The sequence below is a fragment of the Achroia grisella genome, unplaced genomic scaffold (genome assembly GCF_030625045.1).
Source record: "Achroia grisella isolate CSIRO2021 unplaced genomic scaffold, CSIRO_AGI_Agris_v1 utg6672, whole genome shotgun sequence".
Classification (NCBI taxonomy): domain Eukaryota; kingdom Metazoa; phylum Arthropoda; class Insecta; order Lepidoptera; family Pyralidae; genus Achroia; species Achroia grisella.
Genome location: NW_026712987.1, coordinates 245,102 through 267,945, shown reverse-complemented (window position 1 = coordinate 267,945; position 22,844 = coordinate 245,102). Strand labels below are relative to the sequence as shown.

Here is a 22,844-nt window from a genome sequence, read left to right as displayed (position 1 = left end):
GAGTAACAGCAAGTTCGGAGGAGAAAGGTGATTGTTAGTAATAAGATCATCAGTCCACTGATGATTTTATTGCTAGCAATGTACCATGTCGGTTGACTTCCTCGCGATTCCCCCTGGAAACCATCGTCATAAATTTGTCACGGTGTGCTAACTGACCTGACCTCATGCCCATCTTATCATCCTCCACTGGTGCCCCGCCAGCGTAAACCGTTAGGGCTATTGTCAGATGACTAAGACCTGTAGCACTGCGACCTACATAGATCTATTGTGCTCGCCCTTTTTCAAAGTTCGCTACCTAGACCCGTTAGGGACAAGAATTGAAGGATATTCTTAGGAGCGATGGTTTTTATCTCCTCAGGATAGAGTGTATACTTTCCAAAGGAGATATTTCGTTTATACATGAGTGGGCTACAGCCACAGAGGATGTGAAGCGGCGTTTCCTCTTCAGTCATGTCAGGTTGATCTCCACGCGGTTTCATCTGGAAACCATCGTGATAAATTCTTGGTGAATTTGTCACGATGTGCTACTGACCTGACCTCATGTTCTTATCATCCTCCACTGGTGCCCAGCCAGCGTATACCGTTAGCGCAGGCGGGTGCTCCATTACATATCATCCATAAAAAAATAGTATATTCAACATTATGCCTACCTTTACTATACTACCTTTTACCATCGCACCGCTCGCCATCGACAGGGAATTCATCACACGTTGGAACCTAAGTTGTCTCGGACAGTGCGGTTTCAGAGGAGCTTCCTCCCGCGTACACTTAGATTGTGGAATGAACTACCTCCCGAGGTTTTCTCGAGAGACTACAGCCTGGGGTTTTTCAAGAAGGGTATATTAAGGTTTCTTAAGGGTCGGCAACGCATGATACCCCTGATGTTTCAAGCGTCCATAGGCTACGTGCCTCCCTAAAATATGGTCGAGCGCAGTGATGGCTGGCTCATACGTCATACTCGTGAACGAGTGCTGCTTGTAGGGACTGGTCTGCTCTTATCACTACGACTGATTTAATCTATTGTGTACTAGCTGTACACGCGACTTCGTCCGTCGTGGAATTTAACTTTATTTTTCTAAAATAAAAATATTTGTTCTTACTAAGTTACTCCTTATCACATCAGCTATTTGCAGCTGGAACGATTTTCACGGGACTTTTATTGGCAGCAATAAAAGTCCCGTGAAAGTCGTTCCAGTCATTCCAGGGATTAGCCGAAACAAACAAACAAACAAACAGAAAGGCAAAAATTGTAAAAAATATTATTTTGGTGTATGTACCGTATTTATATTTATATGCATGTAGTAAACAACGGTTATTTCAATATTACAAACAGACACTCCAATTTTATTTATATGTATAAATAATCATTTACCATCAGATAGGCCGCATGCTTGCCATCGTAGAGGTTAAAAAAGGTAAATAAGAATAAATACACGATTTTAAAACGTAAATATATTATATTTTAGGTATAAAATAACTTAGCTGCCTTGGTATCCTTCGGTCTTCATATCGTTGAGTCCCAACTCCTCGTTTTGCTCGAAGGATCGGTCGTATCGACTTATTTTTATACCTACATGCAGAAATATACAAAGATGTTACATTATAATATGGATGGTTATAAGGGCAGAGGAAGGCCGAAAAAGATATGGATGGACTGTGTGAAAGATATGGTAAGAAAGGAGTAAATAACGAGATGACTCACGTAATGCGTAGGAATGAAGATATTTTAAGGAAGGTTCTACATATAAATGTGGAAGGTTATAAGGGCAGAGGAAGACCGAAAAAGAGATGGATGGACTGTGTGAAAGATATGGTAAGAAAGGAAGTAAATAACGCGATGACTCACGTAATGCGTAGAAGTGAAGATATTTTAAGGAAGGTTCTACATATGAATGTGGATGGTTGTAAGGGCAGTGGAAGACCGAAAAAGAGATGGATGGACTGTGTGAAAGATATGGTAAGAAAGGAAGTAAATAACGCGATGAGTCACGTAATGCGTAGAAAGGAAGATATTTTAAGGAAGGTGTTACATATGAATGTGGATGGTTGTAAGGGCAGTGGAAGACCGAAAAAGAGATGGATGGACTGTGTGAAAGATATGGTAAGAAAAGAAGTAAATAACGAGATGAGTCACGTAATGCGTAGAAATGAAGATATTTTAAGGAAGGTTGTACATATAAATGTGGATGGTTGTAAGGGCTGAGGAAGATCGAAAAAGATATGGATGGACTGTGTGAAAGATATGGTAAGAAAGGAAGTAAATAACGCGATGACTTATGTAATGCGTAGGAATGAAGATATTTTAAGGAAGGTTCTACATATAAATGTGGATGGTTGTAAGGGCAGAGGAAGGCAGAAACAGAGGTGGATGGACTGTGTGAAAGATATGGTAAGAAAGGAAGTAAATAACGCGATGACTTATGTAATGCGTAGGAATGAACAATGAACCCTTACAACCATCCACATTTATATGTAACACCTTCCTTAAAATATTTTCAGTCTTCAGGGATTATAAGGAGCTTCGTAACCGTAACCGAAACTATCGGATATCCGATATAAAAAAGTATCCGTAAAATAAAAGTTTCGGACAATATCGGATAGGGGCGGAGCGTAATTGAGACATGTTATGTAACCATTTTATTAGCTATTTGTATTTTACTTTTGAAATTTTTTAAATAATATTATCCGTAACCGAAATTATCCGAAACTACCGAATAATCCGAAATAATTTCATATCCGCATCTGTATCTGTATCCGGTATAATAATCATTCCTATATCAGAAACCTATCCGTAACCCAAATTTCATATCCATAACATCCCTGATTCCTACGCATTACATAAGTCATCTCGTTATTCACTCCCTTTCTTACCATATCTTTCACACAGTCCATCCACCTCTTTTTCGGCCTTCCTCTGCCCTTATAACCATCCACATTCATATGTAACACCTTCCTTGAGATATGAAATTCATTCCTACGCATTCCCATAAATTATAGTTAGTTATAAAATCTTTTAGAGAACAGTGGCTTACCATCATCAAGTGTGTTGGGGTCATCGCTCAGGCTCTGCACATATGAGTTCCCAGCTGGATCATCCAACACTATAGTAACTGAACGCTTCCCGTCCAATACCTCATACAGCTTGTCTATGAATCTGTAACAAATATGTATAGAATAGAATAGAAGCGTCCCCGGTGGCGGCGGGCGTGGTGGCCAGCTGGTGCGCGGTGGCCCGGCGGGGGGTCGCGGGGGGGGGGGGTCACTGACCGGTGGAGGCCGGGCGCGGCCCGGGAGGGCGCGTCCCCGGTGGCGGCGGGCGCGGTGGCCAGCTGGTGCGTGGTGGCCCGGCGGGGGGTCGCGGGGGGGGGGGTCACTGACCGGTGGAGGCCGGGCGCGGCCCGGGAGGGCGCGTCCCCGGTGGCGGCGGGCGCGGTGGCCAGCTGGTGCGCGGTGGCCCGGCGGGGGGTCGCGGGGGGGGTCACTGACCGGTGGAGGCCGGGCGCGGCCCGGGAGGGCGCGTCCCCGGTGGCGGCGGGCGCGGTGGCCAGCTGGTGCGCGGTGGCCCGGTGGGGGGTCGCCGGGGGGGGGTCACTGACCGGTGGAGGCCGGGCGCGGTGGCCCGGCGGGGGGTCGCGGGGGGGGGGGGTCACTGACCGGTGGAGGCCGGGCGCGGCCCGGGAGGGCGCGTCCCCGGTGGCGGCGGGCGCGGTGGCCAGCTGGTGCGCGGTGGCCCGGTGGGGGGTCGCCGGGTGGGGGGTCACTGACCGGTGGAGGCCGGGCGCGGCCCGGGAGGGCGCGTCCCCGGTGGCGGCGGGCGCGGTGGCCAGCTGGTGCGCGGTGGCCCGGTGGGGGGTCGCGGGGGGGGGGTCACTGACCGGTGGAGGCCGGGCGCGGCCCGGGAGGGCGCGTCCCCGGTGGCGGCGGGCGCGGTGGCCAGCTGGTGCGCGGTGGCCCGGTGGGGGGTCGCGGGGGGGGGGGGTCACGGACCGGTGGAGGCCGGGCGCGGCCCGGGGGGGCGCGTCCCCGGTGGCGGCGGGCGCGGTGGCCAGCTGGTGCGCGGTGGCCCGGTGGGGGGCCGCGGGGGGGGGGGGGGGGGCTGACCGGTGGAGGCCGGGCGCGGCCCGGGAGGGCGCGTCCCCGGCGGCGGCGGGCGCGGTGGCCAGCTGGTGCGCGGTGGCCCGGTGGGGGGTCGCCGGGGGGGGTCACTGACCGGTGGAGGCCGGGCGCGGCCCGGGAGGGCGCGTCCCCGGTGGCGGCGGGCGCGGTGGCCAGCTGGTGCGCGGTGGCCCGGTGGGGGGTCGCGGGGGGGGGGTCACTGACCGGTGGAGGCCGGGCGCGGCCCGGGAGGGCGCGTCCCCGGCGGCGGCGGGCGCGGTGGCCAGCTGGTGCGCGGTGGCCCGGTGGGGGGTCGCCGGGGGGGGTCACTGACCGGTGGAGGCCGGGCGCGGCCCGGGAGGGCGCGTCCCCGGTGGCGGCGGGCGCGGTGGCCAGCTGGTGCGCGGTGGCCCGCAGCAGTCCCTCGGCGGTGGTGAACCGTCCTCCCAGCGCGCGCCCGCCCACAGACACCTCCAGCTCCGGTATCTCCATAGAACACGTCTCCGCCTACAAATTAAACAATTATGTATGACTGTCACCATCTATCTATAACTTAAGTCACACTGGGGGGAAAGAGATTGAAGATTGAAAATAATTACTCCAGTGCTAGCAATGTACCAAGTCAGGTTGACCTCCACGCGCTTCCCCCTGGAATCCATCGTGATAAATTCCTGAAGAATTCGTCACGATGTGCTAACTGACCTGACCTCGTGCTCATCTTATCATCCTCCACTGGTGCCCCGCCAGCGTATACCGTTAGCGCAGGCGGATGCACCATTACATTATCATTAATTAAAACTTACGTCACTCTAATTTCAGACAAAGGGGAGGGGGGGGCACGTTACAACTGAACACATCCAGTTGTAACATGTCCCCCTTAAATAGTCTTTTTTTTTATTAATAATGGGATTGCGCTTGGTCTTACCTCATCTGATGGTAAATGATGGCAAGACCTAGGATTTAGCGCGCTTACACAGAAGAAGCTTTTGCTGTTCCAATACAAAAAGTTATAATAATGATATCTAATAATCTAAAAATTAAATTAAATTGTTACCATGTACCACTGTCTCAGAACCATAGATAACTTGATATCACACTCATTTCAGTCATTTTTAGGTGAGGGGGACATGTTACTACTTGGTCACCCTTTAATAATAAAAATTCCTGTTCGAATACCAAAAGTTATAATAATAATATCTAATAATCTCAAAATTATAGTCCATCGTTACCATGTACTACTGTCTCGGAACCATAGATAACTTGATTTCACACTCATTTCAGTCATTTTTAAGTGAGGGGGATATGTTACAACTTGGTCACGTTTTAATAATAAAAATTTCCTGTTCGAATACCAAGAGTTATAATAATTTCTAAATTATACTTCATCGTTATCATGCACCACTGTTTCAGATCCATACATATTCTTTTAAGTAAAATTTAGGGAGGGGGGCAGGTTACAAGCTTCTACAGTACATCGCTATCATTTACTACTATCGAGGATTTTTCGGAAATATTTTTAAAAACTTACTATAGTAGTACTTATAGCTGTGCCCGCGGCACATTTTATGACTCATTTATTTATATACACATTTTACACGAGTGAAATCGTGTAAAATTTATAGCTTATGTGTTATTCTGATGTATGAGCTATATTACTGTATAGTTTCGTCAAAATGCGTTCAGTCGTTTTTGCGTGAAACAGTAACAAACATCCATCCATACTCACAAACTAACTACCCACCCCAGCTTCGCACGGGTGTACATGTATTATATATATAAACCATCCTCTTGAATCACTCTATCTATTAAAAAAACCGCTTCAAAATCCGTTGCGTAGTTTTAAAGATTTAAGCATACATAGGGACGGACAGCGACAGCGACTTTGTTTTATACTATGTAATGATATCTCACCACCTTGATAACCACTCACCTTGAGTATATCCCGGGAGAAGTCGTGTCTACCAGCGACTCGGACCTCGAACCTGACACCCTTGTCTTCCACACCACCACCAGACTTCACCTGCAACAAGCGACCGCTACAGAACTCACCCCAATAACTACCTTTCACTGGGGTGAAATGGGATTGTTAGTAATGTGGACTGATGATCTTGTTCCTAGCAATGTACCATGACAGGTTGACCTCCACGAGGTGTGTAACTATGTATAATAGATGTATAATTGTGTATAACGATGTATAATTGTGTATAACAGATGTCTAATTATGTATAACAGATGTATAATTAGGACAGTAACTCACTTCGTTGGTGCGGTGTCCGCATGCATCACAGTTGGTCGCCATTATCACCACCTCCTTGAAATGTGGAATGTCTGAAATTCATTTATTGAACATTAAACCTTACTGTTAATACTAATAAAGACTATTCTATACAAAGAAAAAATAACATTGATATAATTTGAGAACCTCTGTAGTCTAGCGGTTTAGCACTGCACCTTTTTACTTCAATTGTTAGAGGGCTGAATTCCTATGACAGAGTACTTTTTTTTTTTTTTTTCTCTCTGGCAACACTGCCGATAACAGTCTTTGTCAGTTGGCTCTTATTTATTTATTGTTTTTAATTTATTACTTGTGAAATAACGATACTAGTGTATATAATCAGTGAGTTTTGGGCATAAGTAACGTCGATTATTGTTGGTGTGCAAATCTGTGATTTCTTTGTGACAAAAATCTACGTTACAAAATTTGTGGGACCGCCAACTGTCAAAGTATTGGTAATTTACAATAGAAGTCTTGGATTTCTATTGTCTCCTTTAATAATTAAATACAGTTATTACACTTCACTATTACTATATCCGTTTACAAATAAACAATAATATTAAAGTTAAATATTCGATAGTGAAGATCGGTTGTTGTTGTTGAGAGGAAAAAAAAAACTACCCACTAACATAAAATATTATTGTTATTGCAATACAGCTCATAAAATTTATTTATTATCATATTGATAATATATTCCAAATAGCTGTGCGAAACTAAACTTATGTATTTGATTAAATAACAATACAATATTAGTAATCCATAGCCATTGCTAGATATCATATGACAAATTAAGACATATTTACTGTAGTGGTAATATATAAGATTAATTATTTTTTTGTAACAGTATTGGTATTTAAAGTTTTTACTAACAATATTTACTTATTTATTTATTATTAAATTATTTTATTGAAGGGAAATAGCGCACTTTCAACACTGTATTTCTTCTATTGAATAATATTCATTGTTGTCTTGTTTCGTAGATATTTAACATAATAATTAAAAATGATGTCCCGCAGAGCATGTGATCTTGATGCTAAGCTCAAGGTGACACTCTTAGAGTTAAAAAAATCCAATGAATTAAATAAGGCCTTATTACAGGAACGAGATGAAAGTGAGATTGAAATTAAGTTGATGTCTGATAAATATGTGGCTCTGAAGAATGACCTAGTGAAGATCAGTACAGACTTTGAAGTTCTACATATCGAAAATGAAAAACTTCAAGAAATTGTAAATAAATATGATCTGTGCAGAGACACATATGAGTCAGCATTGCAGAAAATCACTCATCTAGAGCGGCACCTTGAGGAAGTTCAATCACAAAATAAATCTTTGTTGGATCACAGGCGGTTGAGTAGTTATAACGAGACCATGGATCTGTATACAGAAATGTTAAATACTACTAGTGATCAAACATCTGCTCTGCCCCTTGTGACCATAGATTTGACAAATACACCAAGCTCCTATAGTCCTAATAAAGTACCTATTAATACTAGTAATAAGTTAAAAAAATATGTAAAATTAAATAAATTTATTCGAAAATCAGAAAATTTAGTGAAAAGTCATAAAAAGTGTTTAAAATCAATTATTACTAGGAAGCAAAAAATTGACTTATCAATAGAATTAAATAATTGTAAAGAAAAAATATATAACAAAGATTTAGAAATAGATGAATTATCACAAAAAATTAAACTATTAGAGAACTCGTTGTCCAATTTATCTTTGAAATACGAATCAGCTAAGAATGAAATACATGAATATTCTGATCAGTTGGATAATTTAATAAAATTAGGTAACTACAACATGGAGCGGTTTGTTTCTCTTACGGATAGATGTCACTGTAATTCACCAGAGTCTGATAACTATATCCAACCGTCCCACCATAATCAGTTGAACATTGATATCTCATCCGTCACGGAACCAGACGTTTCATGTTTACCCACACGAAACAGTACAAAAGTAAATAAATGCAGCACTGTACATGAAACCATCAGGAGAACAATTGTTTATTCAGATGAATTTGGCAAGGATTTAGGTAGTTTATTATCGAACTGTCTCTCGCAACAAGTAATAAATAATTGTTTTCCGGGATCAGGTATATATAAGATTATAAGAAATATAGTAAATGAAAAATATGATATTCACACGACCCTAGTAATAGCGTTAGGGAATTGTTTGCATATGCGTAAATCTGATATAGTTAATTTAATAAAATCATTATATAATATAGTGGAGCTCGGTATAGGTAAAATATTATTATGCGCATTTCCCTACTCTCAATCCCTGACTAATGAACAGAATAAGTTCATTTATAGTATAAATAATTTAATTTATTCGATGACATATCATTGTAATGATATATTTTATTTTGAAAGTAACAAATTTGTTACAAATTATTATATGACGGGAGGTAATTTTTATCTTCCTAAAAAACAAAAAAGGGCTATTGCTAGTTTACTAGCGTATAACATTTATGATCCCATTATAAGTAGTATAACGGATTTAATTAGTAATATTAGTAATAATACTAATAATGTGACATGTGTTAATTTAAACTAACATCTACGACATTGGTTAAGCCACAGGATATGGTCATTATTCATCAAAATATTCGTGGCTTCTCCAGCAAAGAATTAGAATTAAGTCTATTCTTAGAATCTAACAATGTACGGGTGTTATGTCTGACAGAACATTGGCTTAAACAATATGAAATAATTTGTCCTTTTGAACATTATAATATAGCTAGTTTTTTTGCTAGGAACAATGCCATTCATGGCGGGTCAATTATTATTTTAAAAAATGATGTAGAATATAAAAACCGTCAAGACATTGTAAATATTTCTATTGAGCAAACAATTGAACTATCTTGCGTAGAATTAGTTACTTGTATAATAATTTGCGTTTATCGTCCGCCATCGGCTTGTTTTGATTCTTTTGAACTGGCTATGGAGGAAGCATTGAGACGAGTCGCACGGAGGAATAAAACATTATTTGTATGTGGCGATTTTAATGTTGATTTATTATCGGAATGCTCAATAAGCTTAAGATTGATTAACTTATTTAAATCATTTAATTTGCACAATCTTTTTTTAGAACCCACTAGGGTCGCAGGAAATTCTGCCACTTGTATAGATAATGTTTTTTGTAATTGTGAAGTAAAGGTGAAAATGAATTTCGACTGTCTTGGATCTGATCATTATGGACAAAAAGTTATAATTGAAACTAAGGGATCCAAAGGGACTCAAACAATTACATGCAGACAAATAACACAAAAGAATTTGGCACGTTTTAAAAATAAAATTGAACATAAAATATCTAGTGTCATAGTACCTCAATATGACCCGGACATTGTATGTGAACATATTTTTAATTTAATTGAACATGAAGCTAGCAGTGAATTTAAAACAAAAACCTTTTCAACTAGTGTAAAATCAAAGTTTTGTGACTGGGCCACGTTTGGTATTTATAAGTCTAGGGCTAATCTTTACGAACTTTACGAAAAACGAAGCTATATATCCGATCCCTTATTTCATGAACATGTAAAATTTTATTCGAAAATATTTAAAAAGGTTTGTCATACAGCTAAGTCTCTCTATTTAGGTAAAATAATAACTAAATCTAAAGATAAAATAAAAGCCACTTGGAAAGTAATAAATAGCGAAACTGGAAAAGTTAATTTTCAAAATAGTAAAATAGCTTTAAATATTAATAACAAATTGGTAAATTCCGACACAGAGGTCGCGGATACATTCGAATCTTATTTCACTAATATTCCATTAATTACGACACAGGCTCTAAAATCTTCCCCGTCTGCTGCTGAAACTTTACTAACAGACAATGTTAGCAAGTCATCAGCTGTATTTAACTTTAGACATACATCATCAGTAGAAATAATGAAAATATTCAAACAGCTTAATAATAAAAAAACAGAGGATCTATGGGGTATATCTGTTAAAATACTAGATAGTATAATGGAAATTATTGCGCCCTCTCTTGCTTTTATTTTCAATAAATGTATAGATGAAGGTAAATTTCCTAACATAATGAAAATTAGTAAAATCATACCGCTTTTTAAATCTGGAGATAGGAGTGACCCAATAAATTATAGACCTATATCTATACTCCCAGCACTCAGTAAAATTTTTGAAAAAATAATCCTTATGCAGCTTGTCAGTTATTTCAATTTAAATAATTTAATCCACAATAGTCAATTCGGTTTTTCCAAAGGTCGTTCAACTACAGACGCAGGTGCAGAGTTGCTTAGACACGTATTTGCTGCATGGGAAACTAAAATGGATGCGATAGGTGTTTTTTGTGACCTTTCTAAGGCTTTTGATTGCGTTGATCATAATACATTGCTAAAAAAACTTGCTTTTTATGGCGTCAAAGACAATGCTTTAAATTTAATAAAATCTTATCTATCTGATAGAATACAGAAAGTGAAGGTTAGCAACGCTACGTCTGACGGGTCACTTGTGCAAATGGGTGTACCTCAAGGATCTATTCTCGGTCCATTTTTATTCCTAGTTTACATTAATGATCTCCCATATGCCATGCAGGATAGATGCGGCATAGTATTATTTGCAGACGATACTTCATTGATTTTTAAAGTTAATAGAATGACTAATAATTATGACGATGTAAATAGTGCTTTGCGGCGTCTCCTGCACTGGTTTACAACTAACAATCTTATGTTAAACGCTAAAAAAACAAAATGTGTTAATTTCTCTCTGTCTAAAAGTAAGGTTAGACAGTACACTGATACTGATACTGCTAGATTAGTCTATTTTAGTTATTTTCATAGTTTACTCTCTTATGGAATATTACTATGGGGAAAAGCGGCAGATATTAAAAATATATTCATATTACAAAAACGTGCCGTTCGAGCGATCTACTGTATGAAGAGTCGTGACTCATTAAGAGAGAAATTCAAAGAGGCAAATATTCTCACCGTTGCTTCTCAATTTATATATTCAAATATCCTATATGTTCATAAAAATCTTGACTTATTTCCAAAAAACAGCAATATTCATAATATTAATACAAGATTTAAAGACAAACTTGCTGTCCCCAAGTATCGTTTAGAAAAAGTTAATAGGTCTTTTATGGGAATAGGTATAAAAATTTACAATAAGATACCAAAGGATATGTTGGAATTACCCTTAAATAAATTCAAAACATCTGTTAAATCATATTTACTGAGCAAAGCCTATTACTCACTAAACGATTACTTGAATGACGAGTGTGCATGGCAATAGTTGTTCATGCACTGAATTTTCATTTAATGTTAGACATAGACACCTATATAAATATACATTGTAAATAAACTGGCTTTAAAAAAAAAGTAATTCAATTGAGTTTCTTGCCAGTTCTTCTCAATTGGATCTATATACCGAACTGGACGGTAGGGAAAAAAATAAAATTATAATGTAAAAATTTGACGTTCATAATCGGCTAAAATGTCCTACATGAATAAATGATTTTTGAATTTGAATTTGAATTTGAAACCAAGGATCCTAAACTACAACTGAAATAATCATTATGATTACGACGGAGTGATGCAGGTGATATAAACTACAAGTACGGCGGAGTGATGCAGGTGATATAAACTACAAGTACGACGGAGTGATGCAGGGGATATAAACTACAAGTACGACGGAGTGATGCAGGGGATATAAACTACAAGTACGACGGAGTGATGCAGGGGATATAAACTACAAGTACGACGGAGTGATGCAGGGGATATAAACTACAAGTACGACGGAGTGATGCAGGGGATATAAACTACAAGTACGACGGAGTGATGCAGGTGATATAAACTAGAAGTACGACGGAGTGATGCAGGGGATATAAACTACAAGTACGACGGAGTGATGCAGGTGATATAAACTACAAGTACGATGGAGTGATGCAGGGGGTGTATGTAAACTACAAGTGAAATATTCATTACGACGTTTTTTTTTTCGGACTACTCTAATGCTGTTGGCCGCAGCTGGCCTTTATATCTTCACCGAACGATAGGGGCCGAGTGTAGATGGCACTCCAAACCCGCGGAAGCACTTATGGAGCGGCTGAAGGCCGACTTCCGCCTGACAGATACGACTAGTCTGAGGGCACCATTAAGGGTTCGAACCTCGGCTCAGGCCGACGTAATATCGATCCCCGTTTGAATTGGACGGGGGATCGATTGGAGGGGGCCATTACGACGGAGTGATGCCGGGGTGATGCCGGGGTTATAAACTACAAGTACGGAGTGATGGAGGGGATATAAACATTTGAAATGCTGAACAAAAGCGACTATCGACTAGCGACTCACTGGTAATCTTCATGTTGGTGTCGGCGGGCGCGTTGCACTCCGGACAGTTGGTGCGGAACTGCAGTATCTCGTCCGCGGCCAGACTTTCGTACGTACACTGCGCGGGGTCCGCGGGGGACAATAGTACGTCGGGTACAGTCGGCTTTGCTGCCTCGTCTGACACCTAATAAAACACACAATATTAGATAACGAGAAGGCGTCAGTGTTTTATTTCTACCCATGGTCTAAGGTTCGATTCCTTGCACGGTACAAACAATGGTATTTATAAAAGTTCACTGCGCGGAGTCCGCGGGGGACAATATACGTCGGGTACCACGTACCCGACGTACTATTGTCCCCAGTATCTCGTCCGCGGCCAGACTTTCGTACGTACACTGCGCGCGGGTCATATATATGCTAGCTACTCGCCCCGGCTTCGCACGGGTATACATGTATTATATATATAAACCTTCCTCTTGAATCACTCTAAAAAAACCATTTCAAAATCTGTTGCGTAGTTTTAAAGATTTAAGCATACATAGGGACGGACAGACAGCGACAGCGACTTTGTTTTATACTATGTAATAAGATTAACAATGATATATATTATAAATATATTACTAAAATTCAAAATATACTGAAATTTGAGGCGTACAGCTAGTGTACTTATTATTAAATAAATATTTATGCATTGTAAATAAAGTGGCTTTTAAAAAAAAAAGGAATTTAATTGAGTTTTTGCCAGTTCTTCTCAATTGGATCTACATTACATTATGTGATGATTGTTGACTTTTTTTTTTATTACTATATAATTAGAATGGTACATAAGACATTAATTTTAAATTATAATATTATAGATTATTCCATTTTAATATACCCAAAATTTGCATGCCCGTAAATTGGGGCAATTAAACAGTGGCCAATAATATTATTACCTGGACATATTATAATATCTAACTGTATAATACGCAAATAAATTTCATTTCATTTCATTTCATACCGAACTGGACGGTAGGGAAAAAAAAAATTATAATGTAAAAACTTGACGTTCATAAGCGGCTAAAATGTCCTACATGATAAATGATTTTTGAATTTGATTATGAATGATCACTGACCTCATCTGGTGCGAAGATGCCCAGGATGTGATTCTCCTCTTCCGAGCGTATGAAGTCTGTTCTCTCGCAGTTAGGGTCCTTACGAGGCACCTCAGGATTCTCCACAAAACAATTACCTGGTCACAAGAATATTATATATAGACAGCCCCGATGGTCTAGCGGTTTAGTACACCGCATTACTTCGGATGGTCGCGGGTTCGATTCCTCGCACGGCACGAACATTTGTATTCAGGTGTTTGGAGTGTCTGTTTGTAATATTAAAATAACCACATTTTTTACTGCATGGATATGAATATAAATATGGAACATACACACATTTTTTACTATTTTTGTCTGTTTGTTCCGGCTAATCTCTGAAATGGCAGGACCGATTTTGATGACACTTTTATTGGCAGGTAGCCGATGTAATAAGGAGCAACTTAGGCTACTTTTATTTTTTTTTAAATAAAGTTAACTGCCATGTGGACGAAGTTGCGAGTAATTTTGAATATGGATAAAAGAATATATAAAAACAGCCAGTTACTCTCATTTTTTAGAATAGAATAGAAAATCATTTATTCAAATAAACTTACATTGAAGCACTTTTGAATGTCATTACATTTTTTAATCTACCGCTCATTCGGAGCTGTCTCATCACAAGAAGAACGAACAAGAAACTTGCGTGTTGCTCTTTTAAATAATTTTATTATTACTTTACATTTTTAAGATTAAGTGTGTGAATACAAACCACCAATTAGCACTAATTCAATTAAATACTCAAATAGAAAAAATATTGAATATATAACCAACTGGTTAAACAATTAATGAGAGGAAATCAGTCATAGTGATTAGAGCAGACCAGTCCCTACAAGCAGCACTCGTATTACGCATATCACCCGATTGTAGGTCTAACACTACCACCTCTTTTTCTGTCGCCCTCCTTTCTTTCTCCCTTCTTCCCTCTCTCCCTCTCTTCTTCACCCTCTTCTTTTCTGATTTGCAATTAAAACTAACTCACCACTAATATCCTCAAGTTCTAGAGTCCACGGCTTGTCCAATCTTCTCAGCTCTTGAAGACTCTCCACAAAGTCATCTATTTGTGCTGCTGCCTCCGGATGATCTAGTCTCCTCGCCTCTTGGTCCTGAGTGAGGGCGGTCTCAGCTCTGGTTATTATACCTTCCACTGTGGTGACATCTAGAACAGAACAGAATAGAAACTCATTTATTCAAATAAACTTACATTGAAGCACTTTTGAATAGTCATCACATTTTTTATTCAATCATTGTTTTTTATAAATGCGAAAGTACCTATATGTTTGTCGCGCTCTCACACCAATTCTACTGAAGCGATTTAAATGAAATTTGGCACATAGTTAGTGCTTATAAGGGTATCTTCTTTAATATCTATGAACAGTACTAATCAAATGTTTTTAATTATTTTTCATTATTATTATATGTTATATATAACAACTAGCTTTTGCCCGCGGCTTCGCGCGTTAATTTATCCCCTTAGGGGTGGAATTAATCAAAATCCTTTCTTAGCGGATGCCTACGTCATAACATCTACCTGCATGCCAAATTTCAGCCCGATCCGTCCAGTGGTTTGGGCTGTGCGTTGATAGATCACTACGTCAGTCACCTTTATATATATTTATAGATTGTATATACATCAAATTAATATTTTTACATTTATATAATATAACAATATATTAACTATGTATTACTCTCTTAAATCTCAATAATATATATTTTTTTTATGTAAATATTTTGGCGCCAAAGTTATTTGAGTTTTTTTTATATGGACTAAGGGCAACGGAACAATATCAAAAGGTTATATTTATATTATTGAAATTAACAACAAATAATTGTCATTAATTAACAACATTAAATAAACAATTAATTTAGATAATATTAAAAGTGGGATATTTAACAGACAGTTTAGAGCAGAGGTTCCCAAAGTTTTTTGTGTCGTAGAAACCGTGCCATATTTTCGGGACTGGGACCCTGGGCATAAGCCACTTATTAATGTGAAGAGTTGTAAGGGGAGATCAATGTTTGTATGGAAGTATCATCATTGTTAAGGCTAGCAGCTTCACCCCCTGCTGCAAGCTGTAGATTAAACATAAATAAATATGACAGTCAAAGTTTGTAAAAAACTTACACTTAAGGGGGTAAAATAAAATAGGGGATGAAAATTTTTACCATCGCACAGCTCGCCATCGACAGGGAACTCATCCCCACACGCTGGAGTAAGACCCTGGACCTAAGTGGTCTCGGACAGTGCGGTTTCAGGGCAGCTTCCTCCCGCGTACACTTACATTATGCCGAGGTTTTCTCGAGTGACTACAGCATGGGGTTCTTCAAGAAGGGTATATTTAGGTTTCTTAAGGGTCGACAACGCGCACGTGACACCACTGGTGTTTCAGGCGTCCATAGGCTACGGTAACCGTTTACCATCAGATGGGCCGTATGTATAAGGTATAAAAATTTTTTACGGAAATTCGTCATTCGTCTATTCTACGAGAACGAAGTCGCGACCACACCTATTTATGATAATGTAATGCTGCACCCGCCTGCGCTGACGGTATACGCTGGAGGGGCACCAGTGGAGGATGATAAGAACATGAGGTCAGGTCAGTTAGCACATCGTGGTATATACATACATCACCAGTAGTTTATCACGATGGTTTTCAGGAAACAGAGGAAATGAAGTGTGATGTGATGGTACTCCTCACCACGATAATTGACCTGACCTCATACTCATCATCTATGTAGGTCGCAGTGTCACAGGTCTTAGCACCTGACAATAGCCCAAGACCCCAATAATGGCAGCCTCGGTGGTTTAGTGCTTTAGAAACCGCTTTACTATCCGATGGTCGCAGGTTCGATTCCTCGCACGGTACAAACATTTGTATTCATGAGTATGATTGTTTGTATCAGTCTGGGTGTTTTCTATGTATAATATGTATTTATTTACTAAAATGTATCCGTGTATTTACATCAGTTGGCTAGTACCCATAACACAAGCTCTGCTTACCGTGGGACTAGATGGCGATGTGAATTGTCCTGAGATATATTAGATGTATTATAATAAAAATAAAATTGTTTGGAATACGGTAGAAACTCAGTACCTCCTTTTTGGCTCTGCGCTGGCACTTCAAAGTCCAGCTCGGGGATCTTCACACTGGTGTAGTCACTCTTCACAACTTGACGGTTCAGATCTCTGTGGTCCACCACTCTCAGCTTCCATCTGCCAACAATACACAGTAACATGTAAGCGAAATCTGCTATGCAGATTTCTCTGGTCAGTTCAGGTTACACTGATTAGACTTTTTGTTTTTTGACATGTAAGAGAAATCTGCTATGCAGATTTCTCTGGTCAGTTCAGGTTACACTGATTAGATTTTTTGTTTTTTGACATGTAAGAAAAATCTGCTATGCAGATTTCTCTGGTCAGTTCAAGTTACACTGATTAGACTTTTTGTTTTTTGCAATATCATATGCTGGTGGTCACTCTATTCTCCCAAATTTGAATTTAAATGAATCTGTATTATTGTAAACATGTACAACATTTATTTGAAAAGAATACGAGCTGAGTTTCTTGTCAGTTCTTCTCATCTCGAAATCATTCCGAACTGATGGTAGACTTTGTTGGAAACTCCAACAAAAATAAGTATTATAAGCTCCTCAATTATTTATTTCATAATATTTAAATATAAAACGCTGTGTTCTTACATTGCGATTGTTATTTGTTTTATGTTCTTCTATATTTTAATAAATATATATATAATTACGATTTATTTACAATTTGGTGTTTTATACCAGGCAACTCATTGAGATTCACACAGACTGTAATAGAGCAAGAGCCCACGACGGCCAGACATAGGTCATTTCAGTAAACGTGAAAGTTGTATGTGTGTCCCCAACACAGGTAAGAACGATCCCCAAACATGAAACCTGGATCGTGGTTCCTTTGGCAGGTACCAGGTAACAAAGGTGTAAAAAAAATCATATCAAATTCGTTATTTTAAGAAACTCCATATTTTCATATATTGTTCGTAGCATTATCATAACTTGCGCTGCTCATTGCCAGACACTTAGTGTGGTTCCAACCCCTCGCCGGAACCCCCTAAACTATACTGTTTTAGAAATAAACTTACGTCATTTTAATAAAGCTGAACTTTATATATATTATCGAGAGAACTATTAAACTGACTATCCTAAATTGCCAGACAGTTTTCTTGGTTATATACGGTTTCAATGAGTCTGGTAGGATGAAGAACAATGGAACCACGATCCAGGTTTCATGTTTGGGGATCGTTCTTACCTGTGTTGGGGACACACATACAAGAACTTTCACGTTTACTAAAATGACGTATGTCTGGCAGTTGTGGGCTCTTGGGCTATAGCCCAAGAGCCCACAACTGCCATTCAAAATATCTGTATTCATATAGGTTTATTATAATAAACCTATATGAATACAGATATTTTGAATTTGAATATATACATATACCAGCTGTCCAGGCAAACATTGTTTTGCCTTAAAATAAAAAACAAATTTAGGGGTGGACTACCCCTAACATTTAGGGGAATGAAAAATAGATGTTGGCCGATTCTCAGACCTACTCAATTCGCTCATAAAATTTCATGAGAATCGGTCAAGTCGTTTCGGAGAAGTATGGGAATGAAAACTGCGACACGAGAATTTTATATATAACACAGCTAGTATACATATATTTTTATATATGCCTGTACCTCACCTCACCCCCGTCTCAGCGTACGCCCCTCCAGGCTGTATCTCATTGTTCTCGTAGCCACACTCCTCGCAGCTGAAGGACATGAGGACGACATTCTTGTAGTATGGTATTCTTGTGAGCAGCAGTCTCGTTAGACCCTGGAATTACAAGTTTTGTTACTGGAATCATCATCATTGCCTTGCCTTATTCCCATTATTTGAGGTTGGCGCAGTATGTCATTCTCTTCCACTGCTCTCTATTGGTCGTCATATCTGAACATGCTCTTTTGTTTTGTTACTGGAATAAAATTAAAATAATAATAGTAATATTATTTAGGGGCTGTTCAAGTATTATGTAAGCACTATAGGGGGCGGGGAGTCTAGATGATCAATACATCATCGGCAGTTATTTACTCTCTTACACAAATGGCAAATGTCTCTCTCGCATTGTCTTTTCTAAAAAACAATACATAAATTGAAAAATGTTTATGTAAGCATGGAGGGGGCTCCATATAAGCTCTTAAACTTTGTTTACTTTTACTGGCAAGGGGGATGGGGGGTAAATAATTGTAATAAATCTGCTTATGTAATAATTGAATACACAAAAATTGGAGTATCAATAGATGGTTACAGAGCTGTTTGTTATTCTTTCACAAAAAAACTACTAAAAGGATTTTCATAAAACTTTACAATATTATAGCTTATATCTTTGTTAATGTATTATATATATAACCATTACATAGTATAATATAAAAGTCCCTGTCGCTGTCTGTCCGTCCTTATGTATGCTTAGATCTTTAAAACTATACAACGGATTCTGAAGATGTTTTTCTGTAATGGTCAGTTGTTGCAGGTGAAGTAGGTGGTGGTGTGGAAGACAAGGGTGTCAGGTTTGAGGTCCGAGTCACTGGTAGACATGACTTCTCCCGGGATATACTCAAGGTGTGTGGTTAACAAGGTGGTCAGATATCATTACATAGTATAAAACAAAGTCGCTGTCGCTTTCTAAAATTCAAAAAATTCAAAATTCAAAACAACATTTATTTCAAAAAGCTATCTGGGTTTTACGAAAAAAATATATATGTATTAGTTTTAGTTGTCTAGTACCCATGACATAAGCTTTAGCTATCTTAACTTGGGTCTAGATGGCGCTGTGTGAATTGTCCTGAGATTAATATCATATACTGAGCAAAATGTGAGCATGTTTTGTGTATATTGTTGACAAACGGCTGTCTGTGACAACTCCATACAAGATAATAGTCATACAGGCATACTTTATGTATGTATGGCCACGCTAACTAGTTTCTAACCTAAAATAAACTTTGACATGTATTTCATCATAACATAGTATAAAGTGAAATCGCTTCTGCTGTTTGTCCGCTAAAATCTTTTAAACTACGCAACGGATTTTAATTTTGTTCTTAGCAGTAGATAGAGCAATTCAAGAGGAAGGTTTATATGTATAACACATGGATACCCGCGCAAAGCCGGGGCGGGTAGCTAGTAAAACATAAATTGTGATAGTTACATGTGAAAAGCAACAAACTTTTAAATTTACAACTAAGTATTTGAAGGTAATAAAATTTTAGTACATATTTTCATAGACTTATTTTAAGTAAGTAGGTATATATTGTTAAAAAAAATTGTGTTCGGCAATTTTCTAGAATGTTGTAAGTACTCACATTGGCATGGCAGTTAACACAAAATGATTCGATTTCGGTAACTTCAGGGTCTGGGTCCTCAGCAGTGAGGTCCCTAAAGACCGGCTTCTGATTTTCTGTACACATACTGTAAATATTCACAGAATTGCAAATAATAAATTCAATTTCCAAAACACTAACAAGAACAGAGGTTAATAATTTATTAAATAAGAATTGAATGAGTTGTTTTGGTTCAGTTTTTCCGTCACAATATTGAATGAATTTAAATGAATGAAATGAAAAATGAATGATTGACAGTTTAATAGTGTTGCCAACAAATTATGAAGATTTTTTTAAATTTTGCAGTGTTATGTCTCTGGATGTAAAGCCTTATAAGCCTAATGTGATAAATGAAAAATCTCTGTGACTGAAATCATAATCTACATCTTCCTTACCCCATTTATTTGGGTTTGGTGTAATATGACCGTACTAATTATAAATATTGTTTTCTTTTGTATATATATATTATTGTAATAGTGCAATAAATAATAATAAATAAACAAAATCCTTATCTGCTTCTTTCTTATTTGGGGTTCATGTAATGATTCTCTGTATACATCAGAATTTGATATTTATTTAGTTTCAGTTTAGTTTCTTAATAGAAAGAGGTTTAATTATGAAACGCTGTTGCAATATATTATTTATTAAAAACAGTATGAAGTTTGGCAAATGTATATGTGTAGTATTTGACAGTTGCAGTTGCGAAAAGCATAACTGAATTTAAAACTCTACAAAGACTCATCATAGAATGAAGTAAAGTTTATCTTAATTCCTACGTAGTAATGTTTATTTTTATTCGCTGAGCTCTATAAATCGCTGCTGAATCCTGACACATAATTTTTAAAGTAGGAAGATATCCGAAGGTCACAAACTCCCGTTTTCGTTACGGTGATGTCACTAAAAGAAATAAACATGACCTTGTGTCGAAATGATATTACGTCACGCCTTTATTTTTGTCGATTTAATATCTTCTCGTATTATACCGCCAAATTTAATAGGTCATTAAAGTTGCCAGTGTAGAACTTAATACGAATTATGTAATTTTTTAAACATGTTAAAATAACAATGGGTATTACTCGAGATCAATAGTGAAATACTAATGCAGGTTTTTCTTCTTATAAGCTTTTTTTAATTCAAATTTATTATTGTAGTACATTTTTGCCACTTATGAACGTTAAGTCTTTTTAATTAATATTTTTTCCTACCGTCCAATTCAGTGCATAGTTTCAATTGAGAGGAACTGGCAAAAAACTTAAGATATTTTCTTTCTTTTTGGCTAATTTATTTACAATGTATATTTATATAAGTCTCTATGTCTAATATTAAATGAAAATCCCGTGGATGAACAACTACTGCCATATATGTTTGTCATTTAAGAAATTCTGTGACTAAATATGTAATAAACTATCTAAGATGCTCACATTATTTGGTTGCTTCCTTTCCATTACTAATAGATTACAAGCTTTGTTCTATATTATTTATTTTTATATAGGTAGGTACCTGTGTATAGAAACTTATGTAGTTAAGTCCATTTTTGTAACTGTTTTTTTATTTGCACAATAAACTTATTATTATTATTTTATAGTAGTTAGCTATATGTGTTTTATTGTAAAAAAAATAATACACATTATACTGTAATATAATTTGAGACCAGAAGTCTCAAATTATATTACAGTAACCATTTAGTGTAATATATAAAAATATTTAAACAACTTCTAATTTCTATAAATACTTTTCAGTTAGGATAATCTATTTATAAAATATCTAAAAGAATTACTATTTAATAAACAGTATCTATTATACTGTAACCGATAAACGAGAAGCTTTAGATTTTATGCAATACTTATATGAATGTTTTATTACAATAAGTATATCAACAAATATTTGGATAGGTCACATTATAAGAGAAATGGACCAGAATAATAACAGAATGGTATCCACGAGACGGTAAAAGAAATAGAGGTAGACCGAAAGTAATATGGGAAGATGATATCAGGAAAACAGCCGGTCCAATATGGACTCGTAAAGCAAAGTACAGGACAGAATGGAAATCTTTAGAGGAGGCCTATGTCGGAAGACAAGCTGTACCGTTTCATCATCATCATCATCATCATCTGCTTCTTCCTTATCCCATTTATTTGGGGTCGGCGTAATATGTTTTTCGCTTCCATTCATTCCTGGTCGCAGTCATCTCGTTACTTACTTCCTTTCTTACCACATCATCTTTCACACAGTCCATCCATTTCTTTTTCGGCCTTCCTATGCCCTTATAACCATCCACATTCATATGTAACACCTTTCTTAAAATATTATCCTCGTTCCTACGCATTACATGTCCATATCATGATAGACGATTACTCTTCAACCTCTCTAACACCGCTGTCACTTTATTGTTGTACCGTTTATCGATAATAATATTAACCAAATGTAATTTAGTATAGCAATAAGGGCTTTTTATTTTTGTTTTATTTATTTATTATATCAACAAATATATAACAATTATAAGTTTAAATAAATGCTAAGTATTAATAATTTGTTACATTTGCGTGCCTGGACAAGTGAACATAGGGTTCATACTAATCTAAATATACTAATTGTAAACACTTGAGATATAAATTTTGTGAAGTATTGAATATTTAAGTAAATATCATTA

At 38.1% G+C, this 22,844-nt stretch overlaps 1 protein-coding gene across 1 annotated transcript; it reads right to left on the bottom strand.

Moving 5' to 3' along the window:
- Positions 1-1,451: 1,451 nt before the first annotated feature.
- Positions 1,452-20,395, bottom strand: LOC131849916 (zinc finger protein ZPR1). The gene is made up of 11 exons (XM_059200047.1): positions 20,174-20,395; positions 18,517-18,650; positions 16,888-17,006; positions 14,775-14,951; positions 13,778-13,893; positions 12,684-12,846; positions 6,353-6,423; positions 6,026-6,115; positions 4,430-4,602; positions 3,033-3,154; positions 1,452-1,570 (listed from the first exon to the last, which is right to left on the bottom strand). The coding sequence occupies exons 1-11, from the start codon at positions 20,276-20,278 to the stop codon at positions 1,479-1,481; spliced, it is 1,362 nt and encodes a 453-aa protein (XP_059056030.1). The 5' UTR covers positions 20,279-20,395; the 3' UTR covers positions 1,452-1,478.
- Positions 20,396-22,844: the final 2,449 nt, after the last annotated feature.